The 16,297-nt window shown below is 39.0% G+C and overlaps 1 protein-coding gene across 1 annotated transcript; it reads left to right on the plus strand.

Moving 5' to 3' along the window:
- Nucleotides 1–10,414: 10,414 nt before the first annotated feature.
- LOC104437012 (hydroxyproline O-galactosyltransferase HPGT3) lies at nt 10,415–16,297 on the plus strand. Its single transcript, XM_010049864.3, has 12 exons — nt 10,415–10,616; nt 11,575–11,638; nt 11,871–11,920; nt 12,044–12,234; nt 13,532–13,592; nt 13,681–13,753; nt 14,096–14,219; nt 14,331–14,418; nt 14,712–14,762; nt 15,061–15,132; nt 15,632–15,744; nt 16,082–16,297. The coding sequence occupies exons 1-12, from the start codon at nt 10,492–10,494 to the stop codon at nt 16,102–16,104; spliced, it is 1,035 nt and encodes a 344-aa protein (XP_010048166.2). The 5' UTR covers nt 10,415–10,491; the 3' UTR covers nt 16,105–16,297.

A 16,297-nucleotide genomic window follows, 5' to 3' on the forward strand; every position in this document is an offset into this window, starting at 1 on the left:
CATCTTCACATTGTTATGTGTCTCCAATTTAGGGTGAAAAGGGTCTTGTTCTTGGTCTCGCTAAGAGGGTGATGAAGTTGGTATTATTTTCTCATTGCCTTATGAGCGCCCCCCATCCAACCACAACTCAAATCTGATTTTGATTTGAAGCCCTAGATATTTTTTTTTTTTTTTTTTGGTCGAAAGAAAGTGTATTTCCATTCAAGTAGGGAAAAAAGAACAACCCTTAACAAGGGCATCATTACACAGCAAGTCCAACATAATTTGAGGAGGTGAATTGACCCAGTTTGGGGAGAGGTATCCTCATCCATGGGCTTTCGCGGCCCAATCAGCTAGGGCATTGGCGTCCCTTCTACAATGCTTCACGATTAGGGTTGGAAAATAGGTCATCAAAGCTACGCATTCAGCAAACATAGCACGGCAATTCCATGGCGGTGATCATCCCCGGTTGATTGTCTCCACAAGGATGAGATTGTTAGATTCAATCACCAAGTTAGCGTCAGTTTCGCCTTTGTGTAAGAGGTCCTGAAGTGTGCATAACATCGTTTGTATCTCTATCTCTAGTGCAGAGGTGGCTTGAACGCTTTGAGTAAATCCTCCAATCATTCTGCCAGTGTGGTCACGAGCAATGTTGGCGATCGATCCCATCTTATATGTGATAGCAAAGGCGCCATCAATATTCACCTTTATGATGCCCGGATTTGGTGCTTGCCATATTTGATTAGGGTTTAGGTAAGTGTTCCCAATGCTCGTTTTCTACTACTGAGTTGTAAGATTGATTTGTGCTTGAATAAGGGTTGTATCTACTAGTTGATCCAAATGGGTACAATGATGGCGGAAGACAAGTTGATTCCGAGCTTTCCAAGTTTGCCATAACAGAGCGATGATGATCTCAAAATCTGGTATGTGCCTCTTCTGTTCTATTATATTAGTTAGCCATGCATCTATGCAGTGTGTTCTATAGTGTGAGATGTTGATTTGCACTTGGGGGTGGCTCCATATATAATAAGTCCATGGGCAAAACATAAATAAATGTTTAGGGGTCTCGGGGGTATTAGATTAATAGAGTTTACAGATAAGGTCAGGGGTAATTTTTCGCCGAAATAGGTTGTCCTTTGTAGGTAACGCATTTTGACACAGCGACCAAAGGAAAATGTGTATTTTTGGGGCTGTTTTTGTTTTCCAAATTTGCTTCCATAGCTTGCTAGGTAACTAATAAGAAGAAGATGCACTAGAGGTTACCTCTCCGGATGCTATTTGCCGGATGAAAAGATAACCACTCTTCACAGTGTAAAGTCCATCATGAGTTTCAATCCATAGAAGTTTATCGTCAGTAGAAGCCAGCCATAGCTTTATAGTGAGTATTTCCTTGACAATGTCTTCATGAAAAGTTAAATTTAGAAGATGGACATCCCACTTATTCTGCTCAGGAATAAGAAAATCTGCTACTAGTTTTAGTTCTTCTCTAGCCGCTGGTCCTCCTAGAATGCCCATAGACAGCTATTTGTCCTCTCTAGTTGTGATCATTTTACCATTACCAACTTACCATTGAAGCTACTGTCGGATAGAATCCCTTCCAAGTAAAACACTCCGCCATCCCCATGAAGGTCTAGACCCCTTATCAGCATTCCATAAATTTGTATAAGGAAAATATAAGCCCTTAAAAACACTGCACCACAAAGTTGAAGGATTTTGAAAGAGACGCCAAGCTTGCTTACCCAATAAGGCCTTATTAAAGGAGATTAAGTCTCTGAAATTCCCCCTCTAGCTTTTCTCTCTTTAAGAGTTTCCTAGCTTTTCCAATGAATTCCAAATCTATTTTTACCACCGGAACCTTGCTATTTTTTGTTCTACAGATTTGCATATAGAAACAAAAACTTTAAAAATTGTCATTGCATATTGCGGTAATGCCTGGACCACTGATTTCAAAAGAACCTCTTTCCCTCTTTTAGATATTAGATTTGCTTTCCACCCCTCTAATTTAGCATTTACTCATCCTAGAATCCAAGTGAACATGTCTTTTTTAGATGATCCCCAATCAGAAGGTATGCCTAGGTATTTGCCTGTTTTGTTTAACAGTGAAACCCTTAATTCTTATGCCATGTTTATCTTAAGAGGCTAAGGGTAGATTTTACTTAGGAACATACCAAATTTGTTCCTATTTATTTCTTGACCTGTAGCTAGGCAATACCGTTGTAGGATGTTTGCTAAGTTTTGGCATTCCCGAGTGTACCATCAAGGGAAAAGATAGCATCATCAGCAAAGAATAAATGGGATAAAGTAGGACACCACCTATTAAGTTTGATTCCCTATAGATTGCCCATGTCAATAGCTTGCTTGATGAGGGTGGACAACATATCTGCTAACAAAATAAATAAGTAGGGGGAGAGAGGATCGCCTTGTTTGAGTCCCCGTGATGGTTGAAAATAACTAAGAGGTTCGCTGTTGAGTTTCACACTTAGAGAGGTCGTAGTAACACACTACATCAGCCAATTTACCCACCTCTCTTGAAATCCCATTCGACATAGATAAGCTTCCAAAAAATCCCACTCCACCCTATCATAGGCTTTATGCATATCCAATTTCAAGACCCCCTGAAATTTTTTCTTCCTATTTTTAATCTTTAATTGATGAAGAACCTCTTGAACTATGAGGATATTATCTTGTATTTGTCTGACTAATACAAAGGCATTTTGTTCTTTGGAAATCAGCTCCGATAGCCAATGCTTCAAGCGATTCACCAAAACCTTTGAAATAATCTTGTAAATAAAATTACATAGGCTAATAGGATGAAATTGATCTAACCTCTCAGGGTTTGGTATCTTGGGGATCAAAGTTATGGCTATTCTGTTAATATCAAGCTAGCATCACACCTATAGTAAAGAAATTATGAACTGAATTGAACACATCGTCATGTATTATGTCCCAATGACTATGGTAAAATAATCCACTCAAACCATCAGGTTCTGGTGCTCGTGTGGCTCCTAATTGAAATGATGTGGTCTTTACTTCCTCTGCATAACTGCTGTTGTTAATTGTGTATCCATTACTACTGAAACTACTTGAGGATATTGCATTAAAATAGGTCTATAGTTGTGTTGTCCTACTGAAGTGTAAAATTTTTTAAGAAAGTAAGGGTCGCATGCTTCACCTGCTCTAGCTAAGGGATCCACTCCTCATTTTCATCCTTTAAGATGCTGATTTTGTTTCTTCTTCACCTTTGTATGGTGGTTATATGAAAATATTTCGAGTTTCTATCCCCCATCTCATCCAATTAATCCTAGAGTGCATCGCCCAGTATTGTTCTTCTTGTGACCATATATTCTAAATTTTCTACTTCAAAGGAGTGATCTGGTCTTTGTCATAATTGCAAACAGGTTGATTTATACAATGTTGAAGTTGCTACTACAAAAGATGTATTTGATGATGACCTTAAGTGAATTTTAATTTGTTCCACTTGGCCAGCGCATTTGTTGTGGCCCTTAGCTACTGTGAGATGATGGAGTTGTTAAGTGATGAAGCTTGTCACAACCTCTTTTTTTTTCATCCGGGGGAAAAGGAAGAAGGTTTAGGGTTATTTGCCTAAAGAAGCGGACCAATGGCCCTAAATTAGGCGCGGGCTCTCCCAAGCCCATACCTCGCGCAACGTTGGATTTCATATTTCAATTCTTAACAACCTAAATATTTCTAGGAGTCGCCACTAGCCTATTGGGGTCGGCTAGAAACCAATCGAGACACGGAGTGGTGTCTCGATTCCTACGCAACCAGAGATTTCTAGGAACGGGGACTTGTTTACGCCAATGTTTCTATTAGCGCCCTTGCGGTACCACTAACTTGGAAATTTATTTATCTAAATGGCCACACATTCTTGATTACCAATTATAATCTTTATGAAACCACCAAGTGTCCATGCAAATGTTTTTGTAGTTTTTTTTAATGTCTAGACTAATCCTAACATAATTTAAAAGAGAAATGTAAACTCAAATTAATGAAAAGCGACGCGTAAGTAAACATCTAAGAAATTGAAATGACTTGAAAATAAACGCGGAAAAGGTAAACCCGATACAAGTCGAGCGAATAATATTACATGGCCTTATTATCACGCCCCAGGACAGGACCCCATGAGCAAAATGAGAATTCAAATATGCATGCAATTACTCTATATGCATGAAATTACTTTAAATAGTTTTAATCTACGCAAAATGAATTATTTACAAAAATGGTTATAAAATACCAAAATAGCATTAAATTAGGAAAATGACATTTTAAAATTAGGAAAATTTCATATATGTCATTTATATCCTAATTTGATGCTATCTAACATTTTTTTGATATTTTTGAAATTTTGATATTTTTCTATTTTTAAAATTTTTTTTTAAATAATAATAATTCCTTAAACCGATCTATGCTAACATGGAGTAACACAGCACATGAATATCACGATAATCAAGCTCAAATCGACCGTTTCAAGATCGAAGCTTAGTTTGGGCATTTTGTCGAACACTTGGTGTGCATTAAACTAGCCCCAATAGCCTCCTCGAGCCATGTTTGCAGCCTTCAATCTCTACTCATAAGCAATCTCATGTGGAAATAAAGTATTAAGATTATACTACCACATACAAAGAACAAGATTAGATAGAAATCATAGCTAAAAAAACACTAGAACCAAGCTAAAATCATCCTCAAATACACGGGTTTGAACTGATTTTGCAAATCTGGGTTTGAACCCAAGTCAAACAAACAGGTTACATGCCCATATTCAAGGCCCGACACTCATCGCATACGAGATCTAAAGGAAACATTAATTGATCCGAGTGAAAGTAGGTAACATGAGCTTCAAATGCAATAAACATCACAGAGAATGACTCACCGAACAACATCAAAACGACCTCTCCAAGAAGCACACATGCAACACTCTTGAAGAGATTTCAAACACTTAGAAGAATTTCAACCTCAGAAATCAGTTTTCCGGGCTGGTTTCCCTCTTGATTTTCATGATCAAAACATGCTCAAACTCAAAAATACGTACATCTAGGATGCTTAACTTACTTCCTAGTTTCCTTTTCAAGTGGTTCTTGGCCAAGGAAACCGAGAAATTGTCCTCTGGAAGCACGTGGAAGTTGGCTTCTTCAACTGGAAATGAGATCTGCAGAAAAGAAGAACTGACAACGAAGGTTTTCGTTGACCTCTTTAATTAGACTTCAAGACGTCTTTTGTTGGAAAAATTGACACCAAGCCAAAATATATGTATTCTAGTTTGGGGTAGAAGCCAATATTTTCCTCATTTGTTTCTCAAATTTCTCAAAAAACACTGCCTTTTCATCACTTGTGACCAACTGGGCTCAACACTTAGAAAAATTTTCAGTGTTTCCTGGCCCGCCTAGAGGGTGTCTTTCGGGGGGGCGTTAGGAGGCCTTTCCGATCTCCATTTAGGACGTGCGACATATGGATGGAAAGATATTTGAGTGAAGGTTCACTCTCTAGTTGAAGGTTTTGGCTAATTTTGGTTGAAGGGTTGTGAAAATCTCACTTTTCTCTCCAAAGGTAGATCTGGAATTTCTGGGTTTCTTTTCTGGAGTTGCTTCTGAAGGTGTCTTTTGGGGAGCAATTCCGAGCTCTCTCCTCTCCCTCTCGTCTCCTCTCTCTCCTCCCTCGAAAGACCTTGCTTCCGTGATCTTATCCCCTGAATTAGAGGATTTTGGGTCAGCCTTTTGTCCACCTACCAGGCCTGTCAACAGGGCTACTTCACCCACTCTCTGACTTAGCCAATTTTTTTCAATTCTACAGCTGTTGAGTGTGCAGGTTTTGCTGCGATTTTCCAGTGTTGGCAGCAGCTTATCCCTGGCGAATTTTCATCCAATTTCAGTACCAATGATGGTCTTCCATCACGTGCAGAGATCGGGCTGGTTGGGCAGGTGAGGAGGATATGGTGGGGCCGCTAATATGCCTACTTAGCAGCTCCGAATTAAGACCTAATTGTGGGCTGGGTATTGGTAACTAGTTTGAGTGCTTTAATCCATCAATTTGGCTGCGGTTTTTGATCAATTAGAAAGTAAATGTATAGTAGTTTAAGATCTCAACCAAATTTTGCAATTGTGCCCACCCAATTTTGCAAGAAAGTCCCTCAAACTTAGCCATTTTCTTATCCAAAAATACCCAATTCAAGGCAAATTTGGTCTTTTTGGCTCGATTTGATTGATTCAAGTTGGCCCAAATTCAATTTCAACTTAATTGGTGACCAAGATGATGATTTACGGGCTCGGGCGCAAATTTTGCAAAATTTGCGAATTGGTCCCTCAACTTTTGGAAATTGCATTTTGGCCCCAACTTGCCATTTGAATTCCAATCGACCTTCTGGGCTTGACTAGTCACATTTAGATCATTGGCCCCAACTTTTTTTTTTTAATCTTTTTTTTTTCAATTTTCTTTTAAAGTAAAAACATATTCCATTTAAAACACTATATTAAATGCCTAAATAATCTATATGCAAGAATTTAACATGAAATATTTTTGGGCAAAAATTTAGGTGTCAACAAAGCTGTCCAAGATTCGGATACCACTTCATGACACTCTGCATCTTGTAGCCAATAGGATTCAAAGGTAAAGGTCTTTCTCCTTCTTATTATATTGGATTTGGTAGTTAAAAGAATCGGACTATGATCCGAGCCTATGGTAGGGAAAGCCAACACTTCTGGGTAATGTAATCGCCACTCAATAGTACACAAAGCTCGATCCAGTCTTTCTTTAATTACTTCCTTTCCGCTTCTATTATTTACCCAAGTATATGCGCAGCCCTTTGTTTCGAGATCCATCAAAGCACAATCATGTAGTAGTTCCCTAAAAGAGTGCAACCGGTATGTCTGAACTGGTCTTTTGCCAACTTTCTCCCAATGATTTAAGATTTCGTTTAAATCCCCAATACACACCCAGGGAAGATAATTAAAGTGGCTAAGGTGCCTCAAGTCTACCCATAAATTTTGTCTCTGAGAATATACCACCGGGGCATGCAAACGGGCAAGACGCATATGATTTGCACTACTATCTTCAGAGCAAACTGTATCAATAAAGTGCGAGTCACAATCATTAATAGTAAGAGAGATTTGATCTGTCTAGAACATAACCATCCCTCCAACCAAACCTTGGGGATTCACCACAAAATTGTTGTCATAATTTAGCCTCCATTGGATTTGCTTAATAACGGGTTCCTGATTCCTAGTCTCCATCAAAAAGATGATATGGGCCAATCTTGAGCCACTAAGGCTCTTAGAGCTTGAACTGTCAAAGAATTGCCCAATCCCTGATAGTTCTAGCTTAGGATTTTCATTTTTCAAACGGTGGCTTATCGGGCAAGCCACCACAGCCCAATCAGTAGCCCTTTCGGCCTCAAATATAGGAGTCTCCAACAAATGACTTTCATGTAGAGAGTTTGATAGAACCAGGCATGACTCGTAGGGAGCATATCTTTACCGGAGAAGTCTTGGTCTGCAATCTAGGTTTTTTGATTTTTTGGAAGATGATGGTGCAGCTGTAAGGTCTTGGACATCTGTTTTTGTTGCCGATGCAAGGGGTATGGGGGGAATCATCTTGTTCAGAACATCAACTTGGGGGGATTTGGGGAAAAAGTCTGCTGTTGAAGTTTTAATATTCGAAGCTCTCTGAGTGTTCATAGGAACATGATGTTTGCTAATGTCGCATTGTGCAGCAGGGAGTAAGAGCAACCCTAATTGAGGAGTTTCAAGTACGGTCTATTCGATATCATCTTGAGATGTTTTCAGTTCATAGAAAGCCTACCAAAAAGGGCTATGTTCCTTGACTTCAGCCCGTAACCATTGTCCGTAATACATCTTGTCCCTCCCTTCAAATTTTTCCTCATCATATGGGATATTATTGCAATAGGATGCATAGTGACCGAGAACACCACAAGAGTAGCAATAATATGGTAAACGTTCATAATGGAAATCAAGCCATATGTTTTTTTCCTGCCACGCGAATAAGCTTGCTCGATTTTAGAGGTTCATGAAGATTCGGTTCTACTCTTACTCTCCCTGCCCTGAATATCAATCCTTCTTTCACCTCAAATTTGACGTCGAGAACCTTGCCAACATCACGAACTGCTTTACTTAGTAACTGCTCTATACATCTCTCTAAAGGCAACCCAAAAACTTGCACCCAGAAAGCAAACGTATTAACATTATAGCAATGTAGGGGTATGTTTAGGGTCCAAGGCTTGAGTATGACCAAGTTGGTCGAAAATAACCAGGGGCCATTTTCTAGTACTCTTTGTTTTTCACCCTCCGAACTAAATTTGATAACATAAAGACCTGCTTCTCACTGAGAGATGTCAACTTGGTCAAGGCGCCAAGCTCTTTTCATCGTGTTCTGAAAAGCGGTAAAGTTAATTGAGGGATTACCTAGAATTCTCCCAACTAGAATCAACCGACATTCATCGATCTTCTCCATAGGGAGTTCTTCGTCCCAAACATCAATCTCCTGGGCAGACCACAGCCGGCCTAATCGATTGCATAGAGTAGCTAACCGAGCCTCCGCATCCTGCTCCGTATTGTCCATCTAGGGGAGAACTTCAAAACAGGGGGATCCATAAATAGGTTGGAGACTAGAGCGGTCATATGTGGAGCTACTAAACAACCGTGAAGAGGACTGATTTGAGACATGCAAAGACAGATAGCGAAGATCAATTCGAAACTATGCGAGAAGAGAAAGAGGAAATTATAATTCTAAGGGAAGATAGGGTTTGGAAGAGAGGGTGAAAAAAGGGGAAACTGAGCTAAAGGGTGGTGGTAATGCCCAACCGAGTGATCCATGGGTGTAAACGACGGAGCTCCAAAACTTTGGAGAGACTGAGTATTAGGTTTAGAAGGAAGATGAAAACTACCATATGGTAGAGAGAGACTCTACATTTTCGAGAGAGAAAAGGAGAACTAGACATCTAATTTGAACGACATTGTTTTGGCTGGGAAGATGCACCCGTTGCTACATTGCCGAGAGATGTTGCACGGCATAGTTATGTAGAGATTTTGGCTAACCATTTTGGTTGACTTAGCAATCATCCTTGGCCATGTCATCCTCCAATAAATAGATTGATGTCACATATGCTTAGTCTCATAAGATACTTTTGGTAACTATTTTGTTCTTGGAAATAGAAATAGTTGTTTTGATTTTGTTCCCGAACAAATTTCTGGACATTTAAAGGCGCTTGACAGTAACTATATAAAATTTCTATTCCCTATATAAAAATGTGTTTGGCACTTACTATTTTTAAAATTTCTAGTCCAAATCATTTTCTTGTAATTATTTAGTAAAATTATTACATTTTTTCTCTTTTTTCTTTTCTTCTTCTCCTTCGTTTAGCCGGCCTCGGGGGAGCCTTACGGGCGGTTGGGCGAAGCTTGGGCTGACGAGGCCACCAGCCATCACCGAGGTTGTGCAATTGGTTAAGGAAGAATGAGAATAAAAAGGAAAAGAAGAAAAGAAAAGAAAAACAAAGAAAATTGCTTGATTCTAAAAATTGTTTACGGAAACAAAAAAAAAACTATTTATTTTTTACTTCTTCATTCTATTCCAAATCTATTTTGAGGAACAAGTTTGTTTTTGAAAAAAAAAAAAGTAACCACACGGCTTCTTTTTTTTTTGGTTCTAGAGAGAAAAAAAGAAAATAAGCAAAGGATAATGGTACGAAAGTCCTTGAACTTTTTCGATTTATACATTGTCATTTTGTGCATAATCCAGTCTTTTAAACTTCTCTTATCTATGATAATTAGTCATTCTATTAAAAAAATCACACGGAGTAGATCATATCGCCATTAGTTGTCACGTCAACATCCTGGGTGCGTGATTCTTCAAACTCAAAAGATTGAAATTATACAATATATATATATATATATATATATATATATATATTAAGAAAAAAAGAACATCCAGAAAATCAAATTTGCGGTGATGGCCCCTAACGTTTTCTACTTTTCGCCCTTTCTACATAATCTTTTAGTCCATACGGCAATTATTTGAGATTATGGGACGACGTGGCGCCGATGCGAATATACTTCCGCTGTCGACAGATGGATCGGTACTGCACAAATTCAAAAATGCAAGCACCTAATTAACATTTGATATAAAAAAAAATATTATTTTAAAGACCACGTTTACACAAATCGAGCAAATTGCCTCGTCCCAGAAGTAACAAAAAGTCTCCCCCGAAGTCCAACAGAAACCGAAACTCAAAAAAAGTTCTTCCACACCAAAAACATAAAACTCTCCATTTCTTCAAATTCGCAGTCGTCGTCTCCTTCCTCGATCTCTCTCCCCAAACGAAAATCCTCTCTTCTCTCCTCAATCGCCATACGCAGTCGCCCATACACACACACACACACACACACACACATATATATATACACACCTATACACACCTGAAACCTCTCTCTCTCTCTCTCTCTCTCTCTGTGTCTGTGGTTGGGTGTGGGGTTTCGGTTGCGGATGGAGGGATTGCCAACCACCGTGAAGGCGGAGCGGCGGTGGAGATCGAAGCCCCTCCAGACCTCGCGCCCTTCCATCGTCATGGCCTTCTTCTCTTGCGTCGCCTGGCTCTACGTCGCCGGCAGGTTCGTTTCTCCAAGACTCTCCGCCCGGCGAGCAAGCGCCTCGGGGTTATCCCCGGCATTTCGGGCTGCCGCGGAATTTTTCGTAGTTCGATTGCGATTTCGCGTAGTGGGTTCGCCCGGATCGCTGCCCGAGCTGTCTCCCGAGTGGGAACTTACCCGGTTTCGCCAATGGGAATTTTCGGTTTGTTTGGGATCTGGAAAGGGAACGACTGTGCTGTGTGATCTGGGTTTTTGATCTCTTGGGCTTGGCTAGGTTGAAGGAATTGGGCTGTTCGGGTTCGGTTGGTCGATCGGCATTTGAGCTTTGAATTGAGTTGCATGTTTGAATTAGCTGGGCTAGGTTTGGGGGCGCTATTTGTTGAAGCAAAATCGGCATTTTTGTTCACTGTCGTCTTTGTAATTATGGGTACTTAGGAGACGTATTACTAGACTGTCGACAAAGAGTGTAATTTCCTCGAAGGCCCTTGAATCTTTAGGCTGTTTTGCATACGTTAGACTAGGATGTGATGGAAATTGATCTAGTCAAGTTTAACTTGCTGAACTCATGATCAGTCAAATAGGCTAGACCCTGTTGATCTATGAAGTAGGAATTTTTCTGGGAATTGCACTAAATGTTGAGTCACAAGTTGTGACTGAGAACCACGTGGGGATCGAATGGGAATGAGCCATGTCACACAACACTTTTGAATGTCCTGTTTGCACATATGAGTCGAATGGTTTGCAAATGAATCGATTTGAATCGTGTGGTTGGGTTGGGACTAGGGAAAAAAGAGGACATCAAGACACCGGTTGAGATGGTACTCTGATGAATATTATTTCCATATATGTCATAATGTTCTCAAAGATGTAGGTTAGATAGCTATGGATGGAAATGTGAAATCAAGCTCTTATTTGATGAATGCAAATATATGGCTGTGAATCATGTTAATGAAGGTTAATATTTTAATTGGATGCTTAGGTTGTGGCAAGATGCGGAGAACAGGAAATTGCTGACTAATCTTCTCAGTAAGAACTTGGACAAGGTGTTTCTAATGCTTCTTTTTTTTGCTGCTCTCTAGTCTTCGATTTGCATCTTCAATTTTACTATAGTTGTGTCCTCCTGTAAATGTTCACACTCTTCACATGTGGACAAAACAAAAAATTAATTCTTTAAAAGTACTTGTATTTTTGTTCTGCTTATCAAGCTGCAATTAGTAGTTGAGATTTATTTCCTTGGTATCTATTCTAAGGTGCTTTGTGTATTTACCTTTGCAGAGGCCAAAAGTACTGTCACTCGAAGACAAATTGGCAGTCCTGGGATGCAAGTATGCCCCTTATTATGCTTTCATTAAATTCACTATATTAATTCCGTCGACAGGTGTAATTGAAACATTACCTATGCACATATTGTCTGTTTTCATTTAAATTTTTTTTTTCCTGCATGTTAGAGATCTGGAGAGAAGAATCGTTGAAGCTGAGATGGAATTAACTTTAGCTAAGAGTCAGGGGTACCTCAAAAACCAGATTCAGAAAAGCAACACTGCTTCTGGTCAAAAGCTTCTTGCTGTGATTGGTGTTTATACTGGATTTGGCAGTCGTTTAAAGAGAAATGTGTTTAGAGGGACATGGATGCCTAAAGGTATCTTGAGTTATGATTAATCATGGACTTCTAGCTGCTTGAATATTTTATTGGGTATCTATTACGTTTCTTATGGTAGCATGGTTTGCTCATTGTTCTTTCATGGATTCCATGAATTTTTTGGATCTTTTCTCCTGACCATTGGTAAAAAGGGAGATGGCCTGCTTATTTAAGGGTCACAAATGCAGTGTGTCAGGTTGTTTATTTCCATGCCACATGTTATTATGCTTTTCATCATTCATGGGTTCCATGAATCTTTTGGTGCCTTTTCCCTGACTGCCAGTATAACAGGAGAAAGCCTGCTTATTTAAGGGTCACAAACACTGTGTGTCAGGTTGTTTATCACCATGCCACGTGTTGTTATGACAAGTAATGGGACCAGGGTATCTGCGAATAGCAGCAGCATAAATCATACAGCTAATAGTGGGTTGGCTAAATAACTTGTGCCAATGTATGTGGGTTATCTTCTTGTGGGGTCAGGTTTAAAGTGAGTGCATGCTTTTGCAGAGATCTTTTGATAATTTTAAACCCATTTATCGATATGGAAACTGGTAGCATTTAAGTTTTGTGAGATATGGTTGAATGTGCTGGTCAGATGGTCGGGCTTTGTGTCCTGCATTACTGGCGCAAAGAACCGAAGGATATATTGAACACAAGAATAGTCTTGGGGGATCTTCTGTGAAGCTTCTTGCAGGAAATTTACCTTTTCCTGACTGTATGATGGCTCATAAGATAGCTTTTGTTCCAACTTCTGTAAAGCTTCTTGGGGGACATTTTCCTCTTAGTTTCTAATTGACATGAATTGAAAGTGGGATAACTATATTAAACATGAGGATTAACCGGTGCATTGAGCTTCTTAAGGGACATTCGCAACTATTGCGGCTGCATCTGATGGATTTTTTCTAAACTTTCATTAATCGAATTACAGACCTCTAGAATGCTTCTCAGTATTATGTAGAGGTGTTCTTGTCTGTATCCATACTTTCATAAACAAGATGAAATTAAACTGTGGCGTACTGATATATGGTGGCCAGTTATTTAGGGTGATGGTAATGACTTATCTTGACCCACAGGATGCCATCAACTCTAAATGATCTTGTCTGAAGATGCTTAGATTAAACTCTTGCATAAAGCTTCATCTCTCCTCTAGTTATTGTTATGAATTTTGATGGGCACGTCAGTGTCTTGTGTGAAGAGTTGTCCCTTTGACCATGTCCGTCACAATTGATGCATGATTGATCATAATGTTCTTCGACTTTTAGACAATCTATGTTAATGTTCTTATGATATTTTTCAGGTGATGCATTGAGAAAGCTTGAGGAAAGAGGAATTGTTATACGTTTTGTAATTGGTCGGAGGTTTTCCCATGCTCTTAAACCCTACTTTTCCTTTTATCCAACTGCTTTTTTGCACGAATTTGTTCATTTATTGTCTTGAAATTGGCAGTGCTAATCGAGGCGACAGCCTAGATCGCAATATTGACGAGGAAAATCGCACGACTAAAGATTTCTTGATCCTCGTAAGCAAAAAGAATTTCCTGGCTGCTCAATTTAAGTTGTTCAACTTTTTACCTTGGATTAAACGAAGAGATATATGATTCTGATACTGTTCTTTGGTTATCAGATTGCTGTATGAAGTTGTACGTTATTCATGACTTTTCTCTAATGATGAATAGGTCGTGGTTAAAACTCTTAGATGCAATAGCTTATAAATGTGTGACAATAAAAGTTTAGCTGTTACTAAATTGTTCTAAACTGGATGTTCATTCGATAATTTGCACGGCAGACTCTAATCTTGACTATATTGGCCAAACAAGCAAATCATGGATTATGAACATGTGTTTTCCTTTGCTGCTTCATAGGAAGGACATGAGGAAGCTCAAGAAGAGTTGCCCAAGAAAGCTAAGTTCTTCTTTAGTACTGCAGTTCAAATGTGGGATGCAGAGCACTATGTGAAAGTTGATGACAATATTAACCTTGATTTGGGTAAAGTTCTGGTGCTTCAATGATTTATCTAGCCATCATTCATCTGGAAATACCGTTTGCTAAACCTGCAGAGTGTGCAAGACTAATGATACTTATTTTTGCATCTGCTAGAGGGGTTAATCGAAATGCTGGATCGCCGTCGTGGTCAAGATGGTGCTTACATTGGGTGCATGAAATCAGGAACCGTGATTACAGAAGAGTATACACTTCATAACATCTTAGCATAGTCCCATTCTCATGCTTAATATTTCGCTTCTAGTCTAATGTTCTATTTGCTTGGAATTGATAATTTTATAGCTGAGATGTACACAATAGCACTTAGGCATGCATAATTACAAATTTTGTGTTTTGTACCTCTTTAACAATTTTATCATATCTTCCTTTGCATGCCAGTGGATTGTGTACTGGATGTGGATCCTGGTTGCACTCTGTAACATTCCACGGTACCTATTGAGGCCTGAGTAACTTAGCTTTTATTTTTCTTAATCTCAGGGGAAAGCCTTGGTATGAACCTGATTGGTGGAAGTTTGGAGATGAAAAGTCGTAAGCATCTAAAACTTTGGACAAGAGAACACTGCAATGTTATGGAGCAATCTCTTCGCTTTTATGAAAATGAAAAACTCTACTGAGTCATGTCTCTTCCTCTGATCATCATCATCATCATCATCATCATTCATCACTTTGATCTCTTCCTCTGATTATGGTTTCTTGCATAGATTGTCATTCCAGACATTGCTCTCTCAATTTTGTTATCACCGGTGGAGGATGATCGCCATTGTCACATGATCTATTGATTGCTTTGGCTGTGTCTATATTTGACTGATCAAACTTCCCTACGCAGGTATTTCCGGCATGCATCGGGTTCACTGCTTATACTCTCAAAAAATCTGGCGCAGTATATCAATGTAAACAGGTTAGTTATCAATAATTAGCAGGACAAGCTGGACGGAGAATGACTTTGATGCAAATCATTTGTGAAACTGTAGCTTAGGTTATGTTGGTAGTATGATTTGTTACATTATCAGTAGAGAGACTGATCAACAGCTTCCTTCAAATACTTGAAGGTATTCATAGGAGGAACCATGGATTGGTTGATGTTAATACTTTAAGAAAACTAGCCATTATCCTTTGATAATTGGGATGACATATTCAAGATAGAATCAAACAAATTCATGGTACTTTGTATGCTCAATTATATGCTCAAATTGAGCATACAAAGTACCAAGAATTTGAGTAGATTCAAAAAACAGAGCAGTGCATAGTGTGCTGAAATTTACTAGCAAAAGAGATTTATTATTATGAGGAATAGACTAGGTTTCAGGTTGAGTGCTGCACTGTTCTTTGTTCATCCAAACTGATCCTAGTTAAGATTTTTCAGTTAAGTATTTAATCCACTACTTTGTTGAAAGCAGCGCATCGCTGAAGACTTATGCTCATGACGATATATCAGTCGGATCTTGGATGATGGGTCTTCAAGCAACATATATAGATGACAATCGTCTTTGTTGCAGTAGCATTAGACAAGGTGATCACTATTTTCAATGTTCTGATTCCTATGCTCATTTGACAAACTGTTGCCCTGAAACAATTTGTCCAGACATGCTTTCTCTCTCTCTCTCTCTCTCTCTCATTGACTCACATACACATCTTTTTCTTTGATTTCATTGAAAGTGATTTGGGGCCATATCAGGAAAATGCTACACTACAGTGGATTTTTATATTCATTTTTATATTCAAACTGTCTTAAAGCATGTCTTTTGAACCCTGATTTCTTGGCTCTTCTAAATTTGTCTGCCACAGCAAGCAATGTGGTTTCACCTTAGAACTGGTTTATAATATTCCATTCTTAATTCTACTTGCAGACAAGGTATGCTCTGTGGCTTGAAGATAGGATGAGCTTCCTTGGACAGTGTTCTATTCATGGCCAACTTGCTCCTGGATTTGTTTGTTTTGGGATTCGGTGATCCAAACAGACACTGACGTTGATGTCTCCATGTTACACTAGCACTAGTGAGCTGCATAGATCATTTTTTTTAGTGTAGATATAAATTACAGAATGTTTTCTGGAGAGAGGAGAA

This window comes from Eucalyptus grandis, chromosome 3, assembly GCF_016545825.1.
Source record: "Eucalyptus grandis isolate ANBG69807.140 chromosome 3, ASM1654582v1, whole genome shotgun sequence".
In the NCBI taxonomy this organism is placed as follows: Eukaryota; Viridiplantae; Streptophyta; class Magnoliopsida; order Myrtales; family Myrtaceae; genus Eucalyptus; species Eucalyptus grandis.

Bases quoted from the DNA above. Each gene is read 5' to 3' on its own strand.
- LOC104437012 (XM_010049864.3), top strand. From the start codon at position 10,492: ATGGAGGGATTGCCAACCACCGTGAAGGCGGAGCGGCGGTGGAGATCG. The intron at 15,133-15,631 runs GTTAGTTATCAA...TGTTGAAAGCAG, and splicing joins CAGTATATCAATGTAAACAG to CGCATCGCTGAAGACTTATG. The intron at 15,745-16,081 runs GTGATCACTATT...TTCTACTTGCAG, and splicing joins TTGCAGTAGCATTAGACAAG to ACAAGGTATGCTCTGTGGCT.